At 46.7% G+C, this 17,905-nt stretch overlaps 1 protein-coding gene across 1 annotated transcript in view; it reads right to left on the bottom strand.

Annotated features, from left to right (window-relative positions):
* Nucleotides 1-17,905, bottom strand: part of ADRA1B (adrenoceptor alpha 1B) — a gene marked incomplete at its 3' end in the record, with an annotated part of 105,381 nt that overhangs the window by 45,506 nt on the left and 41,970 nt on the right. The window contains exons 2-3 of the mRNA XM_015565664.1: nucleotides 15,383-15,445; nucleotides 13,718-14,860 (exon numbers count right to left, since the gene is read on the bottom strand). Coding sequence (XP_015421150.1) covers nucleotides 13,718-14,666 — 949 coding nt within the window. The remainder of the gene's footprint in view (nucleotides 1-13,717; nucleotides 14,861-15,382; nucleotides 15,446-17,905) is intronic.

The raw sequence follows: 17,905 nt of genomic DNA, 5'->3' as shown, positions 1-17,905 counted from the left end.
GCCAGGAGCTGTGTGATTTGGAGAAGAGAGGAATGGAGAGGATTTGTAACAAGTTTGTAATAGGCACTTCTGAGTAACTCTGTCTTACCAACATCAAAAGAAAGCTTTAAGCCCGGCAGGCGTGATTCAGTGGTTGAGAGTCGACCTATGAACCAGGAGGTCATGGTTCAATTCCTAGTCAGGGCATATGCCCATATTGCGGGCTAGATCCCTAGTGTGGGGTGAGCAGGAGGCAGCCAATGAGTGATTCTCTCTCATCATTGATGTTTCTATCTCTCTCTCCCTCTCTTCCTCTCTGAAATCAATAAAAATATATTTTTAGAAAATGACTAAGGACAACTACCTTTTCTTTCTTGGCTCTTGATTTTTTTTTCTTCTAAAAAATCATAAAAATGTAATAGTCTCCATTATAATTCTATTGGAACTCAATTTATATTCTATCACATTTTCTTAATCACAAATAGAATATTTGCTCATTGTAACATATGAAATAATGTGGAGGTATGTAGAAAAAGTTAATCTACTCTTGCTCACTTCATTTTATCTCCTGAGGTGACTAAGTTAATAGCTTTTAAGAATAGATTGATTACGTATTATTCTATGAATTACTTTTTAAAATGTAAATATCATGAATAATCCTTCTAAATGATAGTTTTGTAGACACAGATCTAACCTATGTATTTTACCACCACTTTACATTTTACAATATTTTAAATTCCTTATTTAGTAAAATTGAACATAATTAGGCTAAACCTGAAATATCAAATATTCCTTGTCCCAGTGCTTCCACTTCTATGAATTTTCCTGAATACGTGGGCACAGACATTGTTTATAGTAGTAAAAGGTCAAAAATATGAATTGGGAAATTGTTAAGTAAAATAGAATATTCCATAAAGTGAATTACTATATAGCCACAAAAAGGAAAGCAGTAACTCTAAACATTCTGATAGCGATGTCCAAGATACGTTGTTGAGTATAAAATGTAACCTCCACTGTCATGATTATAAAATCCCATTTGTAAAAATAAACAGGGTGGAAATACACATATCCCATACACATACACACTCAAATATATACACATACTTGCATATGTATGTTTACAAACACGTAAATAGAATGTTTCTAGAAACACACACAAGTAATCTGGTAACAGTGTTTGCTTCTGGAGAAAAACCACATAAATGCAGAATGGCAATGGACCTGGGTTTGGGGAAGGCAGAAGAATTGTTTTCACTGCTTTCTTTTTCTTTCTGATTTAAATAAATCTATGCATTATTTTAATAAAGTAAAATCCCCACAAGCAGTCATGCAAAACAGTTGCAAAGCATGATGGCATAGTCCAAGTTTCCTGTATTTTTGAAAAGGAAGAAAGAAAGAAAGAAAGAAAGAAAGAAAGAAAGAAAGAAAGAAAGAAAGAGAGAAAGAAAGAGAGAAAGAAAGAAAGAGAGAAAGAAAGAGAGAAAGAAAGAAAGAAATCCTTACTGCCTGTAGTACAGCTTCATAATGTCGGAGGCAGGGTTCTTACTCTGGGGATCCCTAAACTTGGATGGGAAAAATTACCTTAAAAACAACAACAACAAAACAACAACCCAAAACTAACCTTTGGCTGAAAGATAGCATTTTCTTCAATAAGAATGGAGGCTACAAGCCATAGTAGAATTAGCAGAATTTTTCACCAATATAAATCAGATTTATGATATCACATTACTTTTTTTGCAGGTATCTTGGAATATTTCCACTTGTCACTTCTTCAAAACTGTAGAAGTTATTTATTTGACTTGCTACTAGATCTTTGTTTACTTAATATGTTAGTAACGAAGAACACTGTTTCACTCTATAATAAATTTGCCTTTGCAACATCATAATAACTAGCTCCACCTAATTGGTTTTCTTTGAAGTCCTATACCTCTTATTTTATGTCTGTTGTGCTAAGGGGCTTCACCAGATTGCCAAAGAGGATCATGGAACCCTTTGTTAAGATCAATTCTGAAGGTTGGGGACAAGAAGTTCCAAATGGACATAGTGAGGGTGTACCTGCAAGCAGAAAGAGGGGGCCCTACCACTTTCTCTTGATGCTAGGGGCAATTTATGGCCTGAATATAGAAATTGGAGGTATAATATTTTTGTTCCAGTTGGTGGGCCTCCCCCTCCCCCTCCCCGCTACCAGCTGTCTCCCTGGATCCCTGCCCAGCCCTGTGCTGGTGCTATGATGCCTGGGGCCCATGCCTGTGAATGACGGTGAGCTCGGCTTGTCCTTGGTCCCATGTTAACCTCCTTCTGGGGCCGGGGTGCTGAGCTCAGCCTCTAACTGATGCATGTTCGCCTGCCAGGAAACTCTATTTTAAAGAATTTCAAAAAGCGTGCAAGACCAAGCCTCACATGCATCCCCACTTCAGGGGAACAAGTCACTGAGGGCCTAAAAGTTAAACAGGGCTCGGTGAGGAATGGTCCACTCGCATGTGCTAGGACATTCTGTTTCTGAACATTTTGGCCTGAACTGTTTATTGGTGCAACTTTTATAGCACAATTTGTGTACTCACACCAGAGAGGGGCACTTGAGTGTTCAAAGGGGGCTCCGATGTGCCGTGGGTAGATGTGGTCACGAGTGGGCTGTTGACAGAGTCCTAAGAACACTAGCCTACAAGTGCGGACTGTGCCCTGACTCATGCTCTGTCATGCCAGGAGGGAGGGTGATGGACAGGGTGAGATGCCCTCCCCCTACAGCCATTCCAGCCTTACAAGTCCTTAAGACACAGCTCATTTCCTTCTCCTCCCCACAATTCTTGTCAGACCCCCTTCTTTCCATCCCCACTACATTCCTGAGATGCTCATCATTCTGATCACATCAATTGCCTTGTGCTGAAATGAACCCATTCCTTCATTTACTCATTCGCTAAGTATATAGGGTCAGCCAACCACAGATTCAGATCCCAGGGTAACCAGGGTAAATTAACTGAAGATTTAAAAACATCAAACTAGCATTTACAATAACTCCTATTTCCCACAAAAAACCCTACATCTTTTCTCCTTAAATAGATGTTCATTTTATTCTCTCGTTATTAATCTTTCCCTGGATTGTGGCAGCTGTGAGTGCCAGGTTCCCTCTCTCCCCCATCTCAGGCTCCTTTCAATGGGCTGGTGGTGATTTCAAGGCATGGGACAAGTCACTTACCCCTTCTAAGCCCATTTCCTTTTATAAAATGGGAGTAACACTGATATCTATCTGATGGACTGCTGGGATGTTCAAAAATTGGGTACACACTGAATTATAGCTTCAAGTGCCATATTCACCGAGAGTCACCTAGGTACATGTCTCTGGGCTGGGGTGACAAGAAGATGTGTCAAACTTGGACCCTGCCGCCGAAACCGGTTTGGCTCAGTGGATGGAGCGTCGGCCTGCGGACTGAAGGGTCCCAGGTTCGATTCCGGTCAAGGGCATGTACCTGGGTTGCGGGCACATCCCCAGTAGGGGGTGTGCAGGAGGCGGCTGATCGATGTTTCTCTCTCATCGATGTTTCTAACTATCTCTCTCCCTTCCTCTCTGTAAAAAGTCAATAAAATATATTAAAAAAAAAAAACAAAACAAAAAACCTGGACCCTGCCCTCCAGAGGTTTGCAGGCAGGTAACTCTGTTAAAGGTGTGCATATCAGTCCTGATTCCCACAAACAATTGTTGCAAGTACCAACATATATAAAGAGGTGCAATGCAAATTAACCCTCATGCCCTCACAAGATGGCTGCCTATGACCAGGCTGGCAGGGGGGTTAGTGAGGGATGACCAAATGACTGGGCAGTTGGGGGCAACCAGGCCAGCAGGGAAGGGGCAGTTGGGGGTGACGTGGCCGGTAGTGGGGGGCAGTTAGGGGCAACAAGGCCAGCAGGGGGGCCAGTTAGAGGTAGGAACAGCAGACTGCATGGGGTGACCAGGCCAGAGGGGGGGCTGTGAGGGGTGACAAGGCCAGCAGGTGGGGAGTAAGAGGCGACCAGGCCAGTGGGGGGCAAGTTAGGGGCAACCAGGACGGCCAGGCAGGCAGGCAGGTGGGCAATTAGGAGCCAGCAGTCTAGGATTGTGAGAAGGATGTCCGACTGCCAGGGATCAGGCCTAAACCGGCAGTGGGACATCCCCTGAGGGGTCCCAGATTGGAGAGGGTGCAGGCTGGGCTGAGGGGACTCCCCCCCATGCACGAATTTCATGCATTGGACCTCTAGTAGGGTATAAAAGGAGTGATCACTGCCTGGAAAGGGAGTAGGAACCAGGAAAGACCATGAGAGAGGTGTCCACAGAACTGGGGGTTTACAGGTAGGCAGGATTGGAATCTTCAGAGGGTACAGGTAGAGAATTCCTGGCAGAGGGAACAGTCTGAACAAAGGCACCAGGGAAGGAAAATACAATCTGTATTTGTGAAATGCAAATAATTCTATATGAGTTAGAGTATGCTCTTAATTCTGCCAAAGTCACAGTGCTGTGCATTCACTCATTTCTTTAGCTTTGGTGACCAGGGTTAGGCAGTGAGGAAAAATGTGGTCATTGCTTATGAGAAGGTCACAGTTTGGAGAGGAGACAGGGAAGTCCATCAGACATGAGGTTGCCAGAGAAAGCCATCCCTGTGGTGTTGGGTGTGGACGAGGGGACTTACTGAGCCTCAGACCCCCTCTCTTCAAGTGGTCCTCCAAGGCCCTGGGAGGGAACCCAGTGTGTTTTCTCATGATTGTATGATTTTGTAAAGTTTTCAAAAGTAGGATCTATTAACTGCAATTATTAGGACCACTGTCTACTTCCATTCTGACCCCCCCTCTGCCAGATTTCCCCTCATGTGGGTGTTAGTATAGGAGCCATGGGCATTTGGGGGAACTAGCTGAAAGTTAAGGTACATGTTATCTGGGTTCTGTTGAACACATATGTGGTTTGCAACTTTTTCTTTCTGTATAACTAGGTTATCATGAGCCAGAGTTAGGGCACAGTGGACAAACAGCTTCTAGAAATACTCTGTTGTCCATGATGCTGACTCACCTGGCCTTGTGGCTATATTGGTAGGACCAGAGACTGGTTCCTCATAGGAGAGTCCTGTGGTGCTGGGACTATATGGATATGGGTGATGGAGGTGAAATATATGCAGACAAAAATGAAACTGTAAAAAAGACTTCCAAATTTGATGTTTCCCCAAATTTCATAAAAATCTTGAAAGTGTTATGTGACATGACTAATAAGTTGTGAAGCTGAAGAAAGTCTGGAGTATTATAATAAAAGCCCAGTGACCATAATGGCAGAATGACCAGAACGACTGCTCGACCAGTCACTATGAGGTGCACTGACCACCTCTTGGTCCCTCCCCCTGGCTCATAGGTTCTGATCACTAATGGCAAATGGGAACCAGGGTGGGTGGCAGGGATGCGGGTGGTGCCAGGACAAGGCACCTGCCCCGCTGGTTGCCCCCCACACAGCGGGTGACCCGTGGCAGGGGTGGGGCCGGTGAGCGAGCAGCAATGGCTGACCTCTCAGTCCCTCCCCCGGCCATCAGGCTCCCATTGCCTGAAGGTGAACAGGGAATCGGAGTAGGTGGCAGCAAGATGGCCCTGATCACAGGCTAGACCTAGGGACCTGCGCACGATTTCATTTTCCTGGCCTCTAGTCTATATTATAAAAGTCTAAGCAACTGTTATGGCAGAACGACCAGAACGACCGGTTGCTATGATGCACACTGACCACCAGGGAGCAGACACTCAATGCAAGAGCTGCCCCCTCGTGGTCAGTGCACTCCCACAGGGGAAGCACCGCTCAGCCAGAAGCTGGACTCATGGCTGGCGAGCGCAGCAGCAGTGGCGGGAGCCTCTCCCACCTCCACAGCAGTGCTAAGGAACAGCGAGCTGAGCAGTAAGGAGCAGCAAGCAGGCAGGCAGTAAGGAGCGAGGGGTCCCGGACTGCGAGAGGGTGCAGGCTGGGCTGAGGGACCCCCCTCCTCCAATGCACGAATTTCATGCACTGGGCCTCTAGTCCATAATAAAAGAGAAAATTTGACTTCTCTTGCTAGGGAAGGAAGACTCAATTATTTTTATATTCTCTGTGTTCTCACCAGGATACTGTGCCTCTTGGTGGCCAAACCACAGGCCGCCCCTACCCTTCCTTTCCTCCTCCTCAGAGTAGGCTCTGGTTTCCCCAGTTCCTTCATGGGGTTCCATAAAGGGGCTCAGAGCCCCACACCTAGGGTATCCCTAGTGATGAACTGTTAGCATTGTCCGGTTACCTAGACCCGTGGTCGGCAAACCGCGGCTCGCAAGCCACATGCGGCTCTTTGGCCCCTTCAGTATGGCTCTTCCACAAAATACCGCGTTGCGGGCGTGCACATACAGTGTGGTTTAAACTTCGTGGCCCATGAGCAGAAGTCAGTATTTTGTGGAAGAGCCAGTATTTTGTGGAAGAGCCACACTCAAGGGGCCAAAGAGCCGCATGTGGCTCGCGAGCCGCGGTTTGCCGAGTCTCAGTTTGCTGACCACTGAGTCCTAGAAAATCCAGGCTCTGTCACTAATCAGCTGGGTAGCCTGAGGCAAGTCTCTCCGAGTGTCAGCTTCCTCATCTATAAAATGGCGACAATAATAGTGCCCCCTTCATAGGCCTCTGGAGAAGAGTGAGTGAGAGAATGCATAGAAAGCACCCCCTGCCTGGTGTAGCACAATGAACCTCACACGCGGCCGACCTAATAAATGGTAACTGTTAGTATTATTATTATCAGACGTGGTCGGGAACACAGTGGCTGTGGAAACACCCTGCAGAAATGGCAGAAAGCAATTTCCCAGTGTGGCCTGGAGGTCATCAGTTATTTTTATGAGCCACGCACATGCTCAGGTAAAGGCATCTCTTGCATGACAGATCTTAATAGGCCCATCTGTGATGTCACCACAGCTACACACAACCCGCTGGCATGGCTGTGGCCTGTTTTGCTCCAGCAGGACTTGGTGCCTCCACAAATGGCCCTGCATCCTGTTGTACCTGACAAGCACGGCCCTTTACATCACCTTCCCCCTCCCCACCCTCTGCCCCAGTCCTCTGAACCCCGTGGCAAAGCTGAGGCTAACATTCATCCATTCCCTCCTTTCTTTTCTGCTTTCTGCCCTGCCCCTTGCTTCTTCCCACAAATATTCATTGTCCAACTACCATGGTGTTTCCTAGGATTTCAGGACTTTAAGAGACTCATAGTAAAAATTCAAAATATATTTTTTGGTGGGAAAATAGAGTTACCAACTTTTGGTTTTGCAAGTAAGGCATTAAACACACACACACACAATGACTATCACCACCATTTATCATCCTTTCTAAAAAAACCTAATGGTTCCATTAAAAATTGCAATTTCAGTGTCCCAAAATAGAATAAAAGAACAGTCATTTTATATTGAGTACGATTGGAAAAACACAGAATTTTTTGTAGTTTTTTTCTTGTTTCATCATGAGCAGCAAAAATTTTATCACCCATGGGCACCAGACCTCAGACAAATGTTTGGGAGGCACTGTAATTACAAAAGGAATGATATAATGACTGTTTATTAAGTGCCAACTGTGGAATCTGTTAGACTTTACCATTTACTAGCTGTGTGACCTTGGGCAAGTTACCAAACCTCTCTGAACTCTTGTTCCCTTGCCTATAAACACAAGGATGTTGCTCTGCAGAGGGGTTGTGAGAATAGAGCACCCGCTACACTGACGATGCTGTTTCCACAGTGCTCATTTTCCTCCCCTTCTCCAGGGAGGCTTTGGTTAAAGAATTCACCTTCTCTCCTGCCAGCCTTCCTGCCTTCCACCATGTAGACTAGTTCAAGATGTAGGCAGGATTGAGATGCTTCTGGCTGTACCAGGGGAGACTTAATCAAGCTTTCTGGTCCCTGCATGGGGTGCTGATTCCCAGGCATGGGGGCGGGGCGGGGGAGGGGGGGACTGATGTTATCCATGCTGGCTACATAAGATTCACCTGCAGGAACTTGTTAAAAATCAAGATTCTCAGGCCCATCAGGAGAGATTCTGATACAATAAGTCTGCAGATGGTGGTCCAAGAAGCTTTACTTTTAAAAACAGACCCCCCCTTGCCTGACGTTTCTGATGAGCAGCTAAGTTAGCTGTTGACCATGACTCTCTGGCTTTTGGGTTGGGACATTCTGATCACTAAACTCATTAGTGTGTCTGGCAGATCATTTCTAGTATGATGTCTTATGGGCCCTCATGAATGGGGTCTGAAGATGATACTGGGAGGAATTCTCTTGGCTGTGTTTCACTCCACCATCCCCCTTTCTATCTTCCCCATCTCAGCAAATGGTACCTTCACTATCTGGAAACCTCAGGATTATTCCAGACCATTTCTTGCTCTCACGAACCCTCCTATATCATAACCAACCCATCCCCAAGTCTTTGAACTGCCTACTTCTCTCCATTTCCACCTCACCAGCTTGGTCTAAGTCAGCACCAGCTCTCACTGGGATTGTGGCCTCCTAACTGCTTTGTCTCTGGTCTGTCTTCTACATGCTGGCCTGAGTTGTCTTTTTAAAGACATAATTCAGATTCTATCTCTTGTCTGCTTTAAATCCTTCAGAAGTGGCCAATGCAACTTAAGATAAAATCTGAAGTTTTTATGGGGCTTAAAATTTCCTGCATGACCTGGCCTCTGCCCACACCTCCAGCCTCCAATTGCACCCGCCTCCCCTCCATTCTCTGGGCTCTGTTATTTTCCTACCAACTCCTACCTCAGGATTTACAGGTGTGCCCTTCCTTCTGCCTACACTCCTCCCCTTCTACCTCTCCCCTTCCCACTTCACTGAATTAGCTCCTCAAAACTGTCCAGGATTCTCCCTAAATGTCACTCAGGGACCCCTATGATATACTGATTCCTATTATAGACTTCTAATAGCATCTCACCCCCTTTCTTTAAGTCACTTATCACAATAGTGGGCATACAATAAATATATACTTAGTCAGTGAAATGAATGAATGAATGAATGAATGGATGATTAAATATGTAGAGCTAGAACCCTAGAGGAAGAGCAAGGCCCCACTTTTTCCTTCGGGCTGGGGTGACGAAAGGCCCAACCTTGAGACACTCACATCCTATACAGTGCAGGAGGTGTGCAGAAAATCTAGCTAGATACTCTAGAATGTTGGATGAACTTCCCTAACATTTTATGGGTGCATCCCTTTTCAGGAGTGAGGAACAGGAGAAAGGCAGGGCTTTGTACAGAAGTACAAGAACCCACTTTTGACAGTGGCTCTGGGTTTCCTGGAGACCAATTGCTAGGAGAGTAGGTTGGAACCACAGAGCAGAAAAGGCCAGACATCTGGGTGCAGTGGAACAGGTATGTGCCTGCTTTGACAGACCTGGATTCAACTCTTGGCACCATCAGTTACTTGCTGTGTGACCCTGAGCAGGAAGACTAACCTCTCTGAGCTTCCTCTGTAGAGAGGGAGCAATTACTCTCGCCAATCAGGATTAATGAGATAATGTCTGTTGAGGGCCTAGCAGAATGTCTGGCTTATAAGATGTGTCCCATGTTAGTATGATCTCACTGGGCTATAAGCCATGTTTATTTTTGGCCCAACAACCCAGTAATTAATATAGTGTTTGGTACCTAGTAGGTGCTTTAGGAAGTCTTTATTAATGATTTCATTAATGGTCAAATGTATTTTTCTTCTGTAGGATTTCCCTCTTGCAGGAAGGGTTCCTGTGTGTGAAATTTCTCCTAACTCAAATCAACTGCTTTTCTTGTGAGCAACTCAAATCCTTGTGCTTTGAAACCTCTGAGCTGGAGGATTAGTGTGTGTGTGTGTGTGTGTGTGTGTGTGGGGATTGGCTCTGTCCTGAGTCATCTCTGAGACCCTCACCCTCCCTTATGCTCCTGTGGGAGGTGGGGATTCATCAGCCCTATTTGGAATGAGAGGACTGGAGAAACAAATCAATGGCGAGAGGAATTCCTATTTGGTTCCAGTACTATAGAGAACACAACTGCTTCTTTGAAATGAACCTTCATTTATTTGGAGGGGAAAGCAGTTAGTTCAATAAGGGCTTCCTGGGGCCTTTCAGCATTTTAAAAGATGGAAGAAAGATTTGGAGCAAGGCAAGGTTCCAGTGTTTTCTAAACAACACACTAAGCCCAGCTACTAGTTGGCTGCCCAGCACTTCCTGCTACCCGCTCCCCATCCCAGTCTTCCCCCCAATGCAATGCACTTCCCTCAATAGCCCAGTCACTTCTTGAGACCCTGACCAGGCCTTCCCCAGGCGGGTGGGAGCTGACCTTCATTATAATACTGGGCAGGTGAAGATTCCTTGGACATCTTGCACATGACCCAAATGAGTAGAAATGCTGCTCTATTATATTCCAATTATTTCCTGTCCCTCCATGGCCTGATTCCAGGGACCAAATAAAGAGGTCCTTGTTTGGTGGAGTCCATCCCTGCTCCAGAGTAAGTGAGAGCTGGTCCCTGGCTCTACTTGGTCTGAGGCCACAGGGAAAGGGTGGGGAGGTTGGAGGGTGTTACAGGTGGGGAGGGCTCCGCAGGAGATGAGAGGCAGCCCAACCCTGCTTCCAAAAATAAAAATAAGGGAGGAAGGTAAACAAATGGGGCTCCTAACTAGGATCCTGCAGGGGGCATGGCTATTTTCCCTCTTTCCCAAGAGGAATAGCAACCCTCCTCTCCCACGGAGAAGACAAACACAGCTATGGAAATCTCCTGCCATCCAGGCTCCTATCGCCAATTGGAAGTTACTCCTACCTGCACTTGTGTTTGCCAACCACTGTCTTCTCAGATCTGCTTTCTCTCCTTATGAGTAGAAAGCCTTTCATGGAAAATTTAGAATTTGTAACCTTTTTCAGATTCCAAAGGAGTTATTGTTCCACATCATGCTACTCTTATTTGGGTTTTATTTGAACTCAGAGGAGGTAGAAACCCACATCTAAGGTTTGCTTGGATGCTCTTGCTGAATTATTAAGAACATGTTAATTAAGCACCGTCTCTATTTGAAGCTCTTGTGTACCTTCCAAACCCAAAGCCTGGAGTCCATATTCCTCATCTGCTAAGGCGAGGGGGCCAGGGGAGAGGATGTGGGTGGGGTCAGTTCAGGGGAAGCTCACTGGGACATCTCTGGGAGATAATGGCATGGATGGTCAGAAAGTTTTCATGGCAAGGATAGGGGAAAAGAGCTTTGAGAGCATTATGGTGACAAGAACGTCTCACTTTCTGTGATGTGGAAGCTGTTATGGCCATAAGGTCTCAGAAAGGCATCAACAGAAAGGGGGAAAGTGGGGAGGGCAGGAGTGAGAAGAAACTGAGGGTGGTCCTGAAGAGCAGGGCCCAGAGAGAAGCCACATCATCCTGCATCACCGTGTGGCTGGGGAATGACGAGACTTTACACTGTGTAGAACCATCCATGGCCTCCAGCAGGCTGACAAGGGCCCCAGCAGTGGCTCTCCAAGCCTAATCAGCAGGCCACCTTTTCAGAATCACCACGTGGACTCCTGGGATCCATCTGATCTACTGAGCCAGAGTGTCTGTGGGTTAGACCTAAGAAGCTGAATGTTTTATCAGGTTCCACAGATGATTCTGGCCCTTATTAAAGTTTGCGAGGCCTTCATCTAGAACCCCGTGGCTCTTTGAAAGTGAGCTCTGAAGCCCACAGAGGTAAAGCGACAAGCCTAAGGTCATAGATCTAATTGATGGCAAAGCTCACATGAAAACTGGATGGCTCCTGATCCTCAGAGCAAAGCATGAAAAACTAGACTCCTCCGGATTCCCAGAGCATTCCAACATGCTGGCAGCCTCTTCACCTATTTGGAGCTGTTTCCTTTGCCCCCTACTGTGAGCGCCTGCCCCTTTGATCCATCCCTGCATCCTGCAGGGGGCCTGCTCCTTCCTGAGGATACTCTGGTCATGGCCCCTGCCTGCCAGTGGGCAGGAGCAGAAGGAAGAAAGGCCCAGTTCTCTTCTGAGCCTTTAGTAACAGGTGTGGGGATTGGCAAATGAGTAGAGAAGGAGGAAATACACAGTTATAGCTGAGGGGTGACTCGGGTTAGGTTTGTAGTACTAATAGCTAACTTTCTGTGAGCATTTGCTGTGCACCAGACACTGCATTAAATCCTTTCCATGCATTAGTGTAAACCCCATGGAGCAAATTGTAAACAGGTCATTTTGCAGATGAAGAAACTGAGGCTCGCAGAAGAGCTGTCTTTGACCAAGGTCACTTAGCGAATGATACGTGGCCAAATCACTTTCACATACAATTAGGAGCTTTGGATGGCTCAATGCAGTGTGAACTGTCATCCACTTTAACCTGACAAGCCTGCAAAGGGACCTTGAGACCTTGGGAAAGAAAAGATAGCTTCTCTGCAGTGGGATGTGATCACTCAGGGTTGGGGCAGGCGGAGCTTAACTCTTTCCACTTAACATACTGAAACCATTCATGACGGGCATTAGCCGGGCGTTAGAAATGATAACGTGGAGAGTAGGTTAAAGAGCCTTTTTCCTTTATCTTTTTAAAGGGAAACTCCTGATACCAGTTTGCTTTCTTTCCATTTGCCTCTTTCTCTTAAAGCAGCATGTCTCTGAGCCCCCGGTGTGACTGCAGGCATGTGTGGTCCATGTCATACAGCAGCTGCTACGTTTTCTGATACCATGGCACATGACTTTGCCGTGATCGCCTCCCTCCATTCATTTTTCTGGAGCGTCCCCCAGAGATAGAAGAAATCAAAGCAGATCAGTGCCTCAGAGGAGGGACAAGTGTTTCCCAGCCCATGTGGACAGCATGTCACACTATCCTCTAGGTTTGCCTCTTAAATAGACTTCTTCCTTAGAAGAAATCAGTCAGGTAGCTTTTGAATAACTCAGTAGGACCACCATCCAAAAAAAAAAAAAAAAGATGGACATATTTTTATAGGAGGGGAAGGACTCAATTTCATCTTGCAGGATTTGATGTCTGGCAGCTAATGGTGAGGAGCAACTATAATTTAATTCTGGTCATTTCATAAATCACCAGAGTTAGGAACATTTTTTGGTGAAAACTGAGAATATGTGATCCTCAGGTCATCTCCCTTCTCTTTCAAATCTCAGGCTTTAGATAACTTAAAGGCAAGTTGGGGCTGTGTGACTGTAAAATGCTCTTATTAACTCATAATGAAGGGAGTGCACTGAGGTGATAGCAAGCCGTGCAGGGAGGAGGGGAGCACGCAGTCTCTGCAAAGCTCTTGAGCAGCGTGGGGATCTCTGCAAAGAGCCCTGGAAATGCTGAATGAAACCGCCTTTCTGTGTACGAGCTGTCTCCCTGCTCTCCAGTGCCGCGTCTGCGGTAACTACAAACTACTTTGTATGCTGCATTCGTGAGGCTGCCTTAGCTGACACATGATTACTACTGAAATAACGCTGGTGTGATGTTCAAGTCCAGTGGCCTTTTTAATTATTAAACGGAGGCTGCTGAATGAATTATTCTGCATACCAGATTTTCCTCCTGTGGTTCTATTTCAAGCGACTTAGCGTGTTCTACTAACACCTGAGTTGGTTCTTAGCCAGCTATCCAATCTGCAAAGCCTTTGCAGAACAAACAGTATTCTCTAATCTCCAAACACACACAAACTGAAAAAAACACATACTAAAAAAACACACCAAAAAAACACAGAAAAAAACTTTACAGTAAGCTCACCAGTAAAGCCAAGATCGGAAAATGCCCACGGCCCCTCCTCCAAGCCCCCAACTTACCAAGTGGTAGAGCGATGAAGAAGGGTAGCCAACACAAGATGAACATCCCGACCACTATGCCCAAGGTCTTGGCTGCTTTCTTTTCCCTGGAGAACTTAAACAGTTTGACAGCTATGGAACTCCTGGGGTTGTGGCCCTTGGCCTTGGTACTGCTGAGGGTGTCCTCGTGAAAGTTCTTGGAGTGGATCCTCAGGGTCAGCTCCTTGGAGTTGGACATCTCCCTCATGACTCCGGCCTCCAGGTTCTTGGTGGTCCTCTTGGCAACTATGTAGACCCGGCAGTACATGACCAGAATGACAGCCAGAGGGATGTAGAAGGAGCCCAGCGAGGAGAAGAGGGCGTAGAAGGGTTCTTCGGTGACCCCGCATTCCTTGTCATCGTTGGGTGCGGGCTCCTTCCACCCAAGGAGAGGCCCGATGGAGATGACTGTGGACAAGACCCAGACACTGAGGAGCGCCAAGATGGCCTTCCTCCGGGTGACAAGCGTGGGGTACTGCAGAGAATGGCGCACCCCGATGTAGCGATCGATGGAGATGGCGCACAGGCTCAGGATGGAGGCCGTGCAGCACAGGACGTCCACGGCGGCCCAGATGTCGCAGAAGATCCGGCCCAGCACCCAGTAGCCCAGCACCTCCAGGGCAGCCGAGAAGGGCAGCACGGTGAAGCTTAGCAGCAGGTCGGCGATGGCCAGGTTGACGATGAAGTAGTTGGTGGGTGTCCGCAGGTGACGGTTGCAGGCCACAGACAAGATGACTAAGATGTTGCCTACGATGGCAAAGATGATGAAGGCGCCCAGCACCATGCCCACGGAGATGGCCCTGGTGATGTCCAGCTGGGGCAGTCTGGAGTTGTTGGAGGTCTGGTTGGGGCCAGTGAAGTTGGCATTTTTCAACTCTCCCCAGTGGGCAGGTGCTGATGTGTTGTGGCCGGTGTCCAGGTCGGGATTCATCTTAGAGTCCGCCCTCCATAGCCAGCGGGTGGACAGGGCTGGAAGGGCTGCGGGGAAGGCTCCTCAGCTGCCCTGAAACTTTGCCTCCCCCACGGTGGGCTTCTTCCCAGAGGCGCCCTCCTGGCGAGGAGGCATCTCCCCCAGCAGCCGGCAGTGCGTCTCCTGCACCGCGCTGTTCCTTCGCTCGCCTGTGCCTGTCAGAGGGAGGAGGAGAGAGGGGAGAGGCGGCAGCTCCAAGTTAATGGTCCACGTCAGGCGCGCCGGCCGGCTCGCGAGGGAGCAGAGCAGCGGGAGGTGGGGTGCGGGCGGGGGGGCGCCGGGCTCCTGGCGGGCTCGCCCGTTGCGGGTCTGCGGGCAGCAGCGTCTCCGCCCAGCCAGCACCGAGGAGGGTCCGCTTTCAATGAGCCGCCTCTGGGCTGACTGCACGCTGGTGACATCAGGCGGGGGAGCCCGGCGCCCTGACTCCGCGCGGCACTAGGGGGCAATGCGGGTCCAGCGAAGGCGTCCGCAGCCCCGACGCCGCCACCCTGGTTAGCTAGCTGTGCCCCCGCCTCCCACGGCAAGCCTGATGTGTGCGAGTGGGGGTGGGGATGAGGGGGTGGGCAAAAAGCACGACTTGAGCGTGGGAATTTCCCTACGCCCCAACCCGAGGTGGCCAGCTGAGGTTCTTTCCCCTCCTATTTACTCATTTAAAAAAGTGGGGTGGGGGTGCTTACCTCTAATAGGATGGCGTCTGGAGTCAACCCCCAGAATTAGGGGATATGCAACTTGTGTGGCACCTAAAAGAGGAAGAATGCCTAGGTTAGGCAGGTGGGAAGGACTTGAGTCAGATCTGAGACCAACCTCCATCCTTTACCTCTCCATAAAAATAAAAAGGCTTCTCTTCATTCATTCATCCATCCATCCATTCACTTATTCACTCAGACACTCACTCCTTCATTCAACAGATTGTTAACTAAGTGCCCTTGGCCTGCCTTGGGTTCTGTTCTAGGCGCTGTGGACATAGCAATTGAACCAACAGACAAAGACCCCTGCCCTCCAGGAGCTTACATTCTAGTGGGAGGAGACAGTCATTAAAAAAAATAAGCAAATTGTGAGGGGTGTCCTATGCTGACAGATATCATGGAGAAAATATGGCAAGAAGGGGGGAAATGGAATGGGGTGTGTGTAGGGGGGTGGTATTTGAAATTTTGAATGGGTGCTCAGGATGTCACTGAAATGGTATTTGAGTCAAGACCTGAAAGAAATGAGGAACAAGCTAGTGGGCTATCTGGGGGGTGAGGATGGTGATGGTGGGGGTTAGAGACCTCTTGGCATCGGGGGACAGGACTTGGGGAATCTAGTTGTTGGTCCCCACCCCCTTTCTGCCCATTATCCATGTTGGACATTCAGCTATAGGGACACAATCCCAAAGGTGGGTGAATGGTACTTAGGAGAGAAGGGATGAGGCCAAAGATGCTGAGGGAGAGCGTTATGCTAATTAACAATTATCCAATACTTAGTATGTCCCAATCAGTATGCTAAGTACTCTTTGTATATGAAAGGACTATTCGCACTGTCCTTTCCATTTTGTGAATGGGACACAAAGATACAGTAAAGTTTAACTCTGCCCAAGTCCACACAGCCATCAAGCAGAGAAGCTGGGAACTGAACCCAATGTTGAGTCTATGCCAAGTTGACACTTAGCTGCTGTGTCACACCTTTCTCCCAGGAGCAAAGTAGGGGGTGGCTTTTCCCCCTCAAAATTTATTGAGATATAATTGACATATAACATTGTGTAAATTTAAGGTATATAACATGTTGATTTGATATACTTACAAATTACAAAATGATTGCCATCACAGTGTTAGCTAACACCTCCATCACATCACATAATTACCATTTCTTTTTGTGGTGAGAACTTTTAAGATCTAATCTCATAGCAACTTGCAAGTATATAGTACAATATTATTAACTATTAATAGTATCACCATGCTGTACATTAGATCCCCAGACTTATTCATCTTATAACTGTAAGTTTGTACCCTTTGACCAACATCTTCCCATCCTACTCTCCCAACCCCTGGTAACCACCACTCAATTCTCTGTTTCTATGAGCTCAGCTTTTTTAGATTCTACATATAGGTGATATCATCAGCATGTCTCTTTTGTGGTCTAACTTATTTTATTTAGCATAATGCCCTCAAGTTTCATCTATGTTGTTACAAATGGCAGAGTTTCCTTCTTTCATGGCTGAATGAAATTTCAAAGTATATATACACCACATCTTCTTTATCCATCCATCAGTAGATGAACACTTAGGTTGTTTCCATATCTTGGCTATTGTGAATAATGATGCAATGAACATGGAGTACAGCTCTCTCTGAGTTCCTGTTTTCATTTGTTTTGGACATATACCCAGAAGTAGGATTGTTGGATCATATGGTAATTCTGTTTTTAATTTTTTGAGGCACTTCCATATGGTTTTTCACAGGACTGTACCAATGTAAATTTGAGATAGGGGGTGGATTGATTGTTATAGAAGGCACAATAGTCAATTTTGGGACCCTGAGCTACTCATGCTGGGAGGGAACCCACATTTATTGAGCTCTTACCGATAGCCAGGCATTTACTAATTTTCCTTTATTCTTCACAACAACCCTTTGAGAGAAGTATAACCATTCTCCATTGACTGGTGAGAAAACCATGATTTAGAGTGTTTGTATATTCTGAGGTCACATGACCAGTACACATGTGGCAGATTAATGAGCAATCACAGCTGGAGATTGAAAAGTAAAGCCTCATGCTTTCTGTTACTCCTGTCCACAAGCCTGCATCTAGGGCTTCCCACTGTCACTATAACCTGGTATTCAAGGCTAGGGAACAAGGAAATCACTCAGGGTGATTGACATTTAGGATCCTCAACCTAGAGAAAGGTTCTGAATTCCTTTTTATTTATTTTATACATATATTTTTTTTGGGGGGGGGGAAGGTGGTTATTATATATCTAAGGTTTTAATCTTTTCCCACCAAAGTGCACTCCCAAATGCACAAAACACACAATTTCAAGGATTCTGTGAGATTAAACCCCTTCCCCGGCAGAAACGTGTATACTCATTTTCACAAAATGTTCTTTTTCAGTCGTCGACGAGTATACTAAGAAAATGGGGTAAAAAAATATGGTTTATAGGAAGACGAGTTACAAACTGTTTTCATAACCAGCATCAAAAATACTATATAGAACCAAAATAAAAAAATTA

The sequence above is a fragment of the Myotis davidii genome, unplaced genomic scaffold (assembly GCF_000327345.1).
Source record: "Myotis davidii unplaced genomic scaffold, ASM32734v1 scaffold18, whole genome shotgun sequence".
NCBI classification, from domain to species: Eukaryota; Metazoa; Chordata; class Mammalia; order Chiroptera; family Vespertilionidae; genus Myotis; species Myotis davidii.
The sequence above is the reverse complement of the archived record's forward strand: the minus strand, read 5'-3'. Positions and strand labels throughout refer to the sequence as shown.